This window comes from Poecilia reticulata, chromosome 6 (assembly GCF_904066995.2).
Source record: "Poecilia reticulata chromosome 6, P_reticulata-male-v2, whole genome shotgun sequence".
In the NCBI taxonomy this organism is placed as follows: domain Eukaryota; kingdom Metazoa; phylum Chordata; class Actinopteri; order Cyprinodontiformes; family Poeciliidae; genus Poecilia; species Poecilia reticulata.
The window spans coordinates 9072837-9080335 of NC_088835.1; the positions used below are offsets into that span (position 1 = coordinate 9072837).

Consider the following 7499-nt stretch of genomic DNA (forward strand, 5'->3'; position numbering starts at 1 on the left):
CTCTGCCGCACTCTGGAGACCCCTGGTTTGGACCGCAACGTCACATTTCTGAAAGAAGAAACTTTTAATGGTTGTAATGTGACATTGTTCTTTACCAAGTAGCTACAGTTTGGGTTTTACCAGCTGTAAGTTATGTTTATCAAAATTAGGAATAAGAAGAGTTGAAGTATCTTATTGTTTATGAGTTTCCTTAAGTAAATGAACTTTTAAATTTATCTTTTTTTTTTTTAGACATTCCTGTACGAAAAAGCTTTGGTAAACTTTCTTTAAACATCTGAGTTCAATTTAGCAGCAGTGCTGCTTTCACAAATAAGAAAATAAATCTAACATCCTAACTGGAACCTCATGCTGCCGGCATATTCAAAATATTTTCTTTGTCAATTATCGGTGCCCATTTACATTTTCACAAAAACTCCAGTGAGTTCCTGAAACATTAAGATGGATGGACGACGCAGCGCAGCGTGGAAAACAAATCAGGAAGCAGCAATGCTTTCAGTTCTCCTAAGGAGCCTTTTTAGAAAGGAGACCCTTAAAGGGGAACTGACCCACATCTGCACACCAGATGCATCACAAAAAGCGGCGGTGGCGCGAGCCGAGGCCGTCCTCTGCAGCAATGTGTCCGCGCCGTCTGCACAGGTCAGCGCTTTTCACGAGCTGACTTAGCAGGCTGTGACAAATGTCAGGCCTTCAGAGTCGTACCGTCAAATCCCAAAACTGCTACAAGAGTTGCTTGAAATGCGTTGATAAACTCTTCAAGTGCTTGCAATGCATTTAGCTTAGTTATTTTATAGGTTCTTTAATTCTAAGGCAAAAGTTGTTTCACTTTCTGGTCCTGGGCATAATGCTAGAATAAAAAAAATAAAAAAAATCTGTTCTTTTAGGAAACTCCTGCACTGTGGTGCAACGTAATTGTGGCTGACAGATTGAGAAATCTGGAATAGATCTACTGATGACTCGAAGACGAAAAAATAAAAAATCTCAGCCTCACAAACAAAATCTGCTCCAGAAAAACATCTAAAATAGGCATCCTCAGGACTCCAGTCACATAAAGAAGTGAGATTTGTATTACTAAGCTGTACATGGTAACTTCATTTGATCATATAATCTAATTTATTTGCACTGAACACTGAGGCGAATAGGAAAAATATTAATTCTGACAACGCAGATAGCGCTCAGGGTTTTTAAACGTCATTAATTGGAATTTAACGTCACGATAAATCAAAGTTTCTTGTGATTAGTTAGTGGTTTTCAGAACTGTTGACTATGATGGGTTTTTATATGTTTTCACGGTGATTGAAAAACCCATAAACTTCTTCATGCTTTTTTAACACGTAATCCGTCAGGAGAGTATTTTTATATCTCATTAAAACAAGAAACTCTGGCTTTGCACGTCGTCAGAATGAGAAGATTTCTAGTTTTACCGAGAAGATTTCTCATGAGAAAGTGATTAAACTCGTACTACTGTAATGACAAAATGTCTTGTTTTAACAACTTTTGCACTTCGTTAGAACGAGACGCTGTTACTGGATTTATTTCTAAGTTCTGGCATCTAATCACTTCTGTACCAAAGTCACATCCAAAGCACATACAGAACGGCCCAGTCAAAGATCAGATATAAATTGAACAGAATCCGTGGCAGAGTTTATATATATATTTTCCCTCCTACTTCCCAATTACATTGCTTTGGGTGTAATATAAGCTTTAACTTTGTTGATAATCGGAAATTTAGTACTTTCAAGAACATGAGGAATGAAGTAAAGTTAAAGCTTTAAATGGCTCAGACAAACGACGCGGTACCATTTTTGGAAAATTGCAATTCATTTGCTACATACCCACCACAACCGTGTGGTGCTGAGACAGCTTCTCTGCTTGTTGCACAACACTTCAATTATTTGAAATGAATAATGTATGTGAGGACAGGTTTAAGAGAAAACCAAAGACGATCTCCGGATTGCTGGCTTTTACACGTGGGGGAAAGGAAGCTTGTAAGGACCAGAAAACGCCGAGGATTAAAAACAAGTCGATATCTGAGGCAGTAGCTTGATAACGACCTGAGGCAAGGCCACAGAGCCAACAGGAGATGTAAAATCAGACGCTTGTTTGTGGTCCGGCTTGACCGCAGGAGCAATCCCTATTAACATATCAATCTCTAATGTTCAGGCACTGAACACACAGCCGGAGAAATGCCTTCCCTATCTCATTTGAATGTTATCTTTCTCCAAGGTTAAGCGACCGGAGAAAAGGACAAACAGACGAACTGAGCCGATAGACAAACACTTTCCCGTCTGCCCTTCGCGGAACAACCTGTCTGATCACTGTCACGCAATTAATTGCATGCAGTTAAACTAAAATAACAGAGTAGGACGACGTCATTTGAATTCGATCAGTTCAGCAAGCGACTGATTATACTCCAGAGAAACAGCAGATCTGGTCTGCGCAGTCGGAAAATATTCAAATCGAAGCTAAAAATGGACAGAGGGCGCTTCCTTTCCCAATACTTTGCACACCAATAGAACATGTTTTGTGTATTATTGAACAATTATTTGTGGATTAGAAGCAAATAAAAGCCAACAGTAGGGTTATAAAGACTCTGAAGGTAGAAGTTTTTAAGGGTGCACTGACGCCAGTCCTGTTTAGTTCGCTTTAATCAAACTCTCGTTTGTTTGTCTAGAAAGTCCAGTTGGTTTGTGAAGGTCTGAATGCGCAATCAAACTCTCATGCGGACCAAAAAAGCAAACTCCAAAAAGAACCTAGGTACTGGTTCGATTGAACTTGGTCCGAAAGCATATGTGGATGCAAGCGGGCCTGAGATCGCTCCCAAAACAGGAAGCAGACTATAGCGCACAGTATTCTGGGTAAATTCAACCTAAACAAACATGAAAGGCTAATGCTAGAGGGAAAAAATTATTTGTGGTCTTTCACCAAAAACAAGAAAAAAAAAAATCTTACAACCGCTGAAATCTGCCGCAAACTAATTGTTGTTCACATTTAGTGAAAAAGGAAGCGTTTCCTTTAGTGTTTCTTGGTCTAGCGCCACCACAGGTGAGGAGGGAGAACAGGCAGCTCAGAGCATTTGGTTTGCAACACCGTTCAGTGTGAAATGAATCCCATCAGCTGAAAATGAAACAAATGTTTCAATTTTGGTCCCCAATCTAACCGAGCCTACGGTGCTTATGGTTCTTTATAGAGAAACATTTTGAGTTTGTTTGAGATGCCTAACAAGTCGGGTTATCTGCAAGTGTAGCTCTGCAGATAACATGATCAGAAAAGGTCCCTCTGCTTATGGGGAGAAAAAAAAGAGTTTATGATCCAGTAAGTTTGTAGAAAAGTGAATAAATTTGGTCCACTTCTACACTGCTGTATTAGTGGATAATAATAAACGCCTCCACATTCAGGAGAGACCATTAAGTTTGACAGAATGGTGCAGCTGACAGCTTCAGGCAACATCATTTTGTACAGCAACATGGAGATGGTTCGACTGAAAGAACAGCAGCTAAATTAACACCCATGTGGTGAAAGTGGAGGTGACTATGATTTTTTTTGTTGTTGCTAGTTTTACCTTGTTAACACATTACAGAGCTGAGAAGTGTACATAGGACTGAATCGCCTGAAGTCAAGGATCTCAAACTGCGGTACAAATACCAGGACGTTATCTGGGTTGCACAGTTATTTTGGCCCCAACTCTAAGATAAACACAAAGCTATTTCAAGATTAACTTCAATTCAGCTAAAGAGATAAATTATCCAAGGAAACTGATCTTTGCTTTAACCAAAAAAAAAAAACTGTTAAGAGCCACAGTAAGTACGTATGACAAGAGGCTCTGATGCAAAAGTGTCACAACTGCTGAAATGATAACATGCTGGATTTTAAAGTCTAATAAATTAAAATGAGCTCAATTATGTTTTCAATTTTGACAATTAACACTTTTTTAATGGCAATTTTGTTTACAAAGACTTCATAATCTATTTTCTTTATGGTTTCTGTTGTGTGTTTTTTAAATGTTCCCTTCTATTTATTGTTTTTGGTTGTGTTTATTTTGGACGTTTCAATCATCTTCCAGTTCTAGTGTGACGTGTTCTTTACAAAATTAAAGTTTGTTAGTCTTTGAGAGAGTGAACTTACATTATTTTACCTTTATCGATAAGTTACTTGAAATGCTCTCAAAACAGCAATATATTTATCACATATTTATCACAATAATTACAGGGACAATTTAACGTCCAGCAAAATTTATTGTGAGAAAGTTAGTCTGGGACGGTGTCAAGTTACCGACATCGCCACTCCAAAAATATGACTTTAAGAGGTTTACGGCCCTTTTTTTTTTTTTTTTTACTTTTTAATGGAGCACAATTAAACTACATTCCCTTTTTCTAATAACAAAATACAATCTGAAAAACTAAGACCTGTTGTATAGCTGTGTTAAAAAAGGTTGTCAGTTCGGTGGCACTTGGGAAAACTTACCGTTTACCAAGGTGGTAACTGTCATAAAAACTCCGGGTTACTACTGATGTAAAGCATTTATTCTAGTAGCTCCTGCTTCATGATTATTATTGTTAATCAATGTACTGTTTTCTCTCACTTGTGGTTATTACTCCACTCATCCGTACCACAGATATGGGCCGTTTCCTTCAACGATCGTTTTACTCAAAACATGTAATTTTAGTAAAGGCATAAATATATAATTTTGTTGTTTTATTTATATTTCTTCCTGAAAACACAGTTTTCCTTTATTTTTTTCCTTCAGCTCCTTTCTGCTCCATCCCAATGGACATCTCAGACTTTCCTAGCTGAGGTCAGATCCATGTGTGAATCATGACTCCTGTCTTCCTCTGATGTTTGTCCACAAAAATGCCACATCTACTCCAAAACGGCGAGGAAGACATTTTGAAAGCACCTAATGAGGCGACCCAACTCTAAGCTATTTGTCTGTGAATTAACTGGCTTTTTCTACAGCTACTGCAGATATTTTAAATGTTAAGGATGGATAAAAATGTTCTACAAATAAGAGCAGAGTTTTAATCTTTAAAAAAAACTATTGTTGACGTGTCTCGCCATCTAAACTGTTTCAAGGTGTTTTCCTTTTTTTTTTTTAAATCCGGAACTTGTTGCTGAAAAATAAAATTTTCGACAGAGGATCCAGACTTATGGGAAAATATTTTTGGCGACTCGCAAAAAAAAAAAAAAAAAACGTTTCCAGCTACATCTGATCTAAAATGAAGACTAAGCATTTCAGAAAAAGAAAATCAGAAGGCGAGTCAGAAACGGTGGCTGCAGTGGGATGCTCTCATTCCCTGGAACGCATGCAGTGAATGACTGAGTCACAAATTTTGCTCTTGACCTGAAGATCCTGAAGGAGAAAATCCATCCGACGGCTTGCGACCTTGAGCTTCAGCACGCTTGGGTTGCGCAGCAGAATCAGTCAAAAAAATTCAGGTTTTGTAAAGACCTAGTCAAACTCTGGATTTGAATTAAACTGAAGTGTTATGGCATGAGCTAAAGCAGACTATTCAAAATATGTCTAGATGAAGTCAATGTGTCAGAAAAGGTGACTACGGAAAACCCTGGAGGACAAAATACCAGTTTCCATCCAAATAAATAGAGTAAAGAGAAGCAGTGACCCGATCATCTTGGGTGAGTGATTCAAGGAAAACACAGTCACATTTTCAAATCATAGCTGAAGATTTTACAATTTAGGGACCTTGATAATTCAATTCAACTTTATTTACTCCAAAGGGAAATTAAAATCTGCCGTAACTCATATCTGAAAAATGATTATGGATGGTGATGCTGTGGGCAGTAAGGCACTTCAGGAGAAGTCAGTCATGCAGCAAATCTGAAGAGGCCTCTGACTGAAGACTGTTGCAGTATGGCACCATTATGACAACTCAATTTACAGCAGTGACAATGTCGGTAACATGTCCTGGATGACAACATCAGTTGTTGGTAAACTGCTAATCCACCTCATTAGCTTTTGCCACTCCTGTTTAAATTTCTTTCTGGCCGTATGGATCGGAAAATGGGCAGAGAGATGTGGGGAATATGATCTCTCCCCATTTTGATTGAGAGAAGACATGGTCTGAACTTACTGCTACGAAGTTGAAAAAACAACACCTTGTTCCTGCCATTACTGTCCAAAAGTAAGAGCGAAAATCCGTCCAGCTGCACGGCATCAAAAAAAGGGGGGGATAACTGTCCAAACATGCATCACCTCGACCAATAAAATATAAACCAAAGGCTACAAAGAGAACAAAACCAAACCCAACAGAACCACTTCGACATACTGCCATCATGACATGAATAATTCTAGAAAAAAAACCCCAATTAGGTTAAAGTAAAGAATAAATTGTTAAAATTTATACTCAATTTAATTGAATTCTTACACATTTAAGCCTTGTTTTCACTGAACTCTTGAAATACATTAATATTTTTTTCACAGGCTTAATGAATATTTTCATCACAAATACAGACATAAACGAGGAAGAAATACCATGTTTGGGCGAAAACAACAAAAGCTAACTTCAAAGTGCTCTAGTTGTGTGTCTGAGAGAGGAACTAGTTAATACCTTAGTGATAGTTTTTCATAGGAACAATTAGCAACTTTTACTTTTACTGCACTGAAGCGTGTGAGCAGCTGTCAGCGGCCACAGCAGGCACAACAAGGCCGGATGGTTGGTGAGGAGACGGGCACCGACAACAAACATTCATGAGAAAACCAAAAGCCACAATATTCCCATACGAGACAAAGTTTCCAACATTTAGCGCGGTGTAGCACTCGGCTACGAACCCAAACTAACCTCTTTGACAGGGGGGAATTTCTTCTTGCACTCCATGGAGAGAGACCGCAGGTCCGTCTGCATGTTCTCCAGCAATTTCTTCACCGCTTCGGGGCTGCTGGTCGACATCTTTGACGGCGTCTTTGACACAAATCCTCACGGGAACGGTTGACGTTTACGAGCGGCGTCGGAGCGCAGTCGCCCCCCACCCATTCACGGCAGGGATATAATCCGTAGCTGCTTTATTCGCCTCCCTTGTTGTAGAAACTAAAAACGCCGCGGTCCATTGACACAGGATCCCACTCCTCCGCTTCGAGCGCCCCGTGCGCAGGACAGCAGCGATGACACCCGCATACGCTCCCCCTCTGCAGAGCAGGCGGGCATTAGCCACGGGAAGAAGTCGTCCTCGCTACGACTTTTCCTCCGACGCACAGGCAAGCCGAAATATATTAACTAAATTTATCTGTCTGCCATCAACGGCCGTGCCAGCTCTGCTTTCCTTCCCACAATGCTTTGGTGGACAGTGACACGTCACTAGGACTTCCGTAAACAGTAATGAGCAAAGAAACATTACTGCAGCGACCCCTGCCGGACAAGTCCAAGGGGAAGAAATTCTTCTCGGTTTTGTGGTTTTGAGGTTTGAAAAACCAAAATGTAAAATAAGTAGGGAAATAATAATAAAAACATATTAATAAATTAATGGCTCCACCAAGTCACAGTTAAAAT

The 7499-nt window shown here is 39.5% G+C and overlaps 1 protein-coding gene across 2 annotated transcripts in view; it reads right to left on the reverse strand.

Annotated features, from left to right (window-relative positions):
- The window catches only part of mon2 (MON2 homolog, regulator of endosome-to-Golgi trafficking), a 36718-nt gene extending 29414 nt beyond the window's left edge, over positions 1-7304 (reverse strand). For both annotated transcript variants that reach the window (XM_008411144.3, XM_008411142.3), the window contains exon 1: positions 6795-7304. In XM_008411144.3, the coding sequence (XP_008409366.2) occupies positions 6795-6902 (108 nt within the window). In that variant the 5' untranslated portion in view covers positions 6903-7304. The remainder of the gene's footprint in view (positions 1-6794) is intronic.
- Positions 7305-7499: the final 195 nt, after the last annotated feature.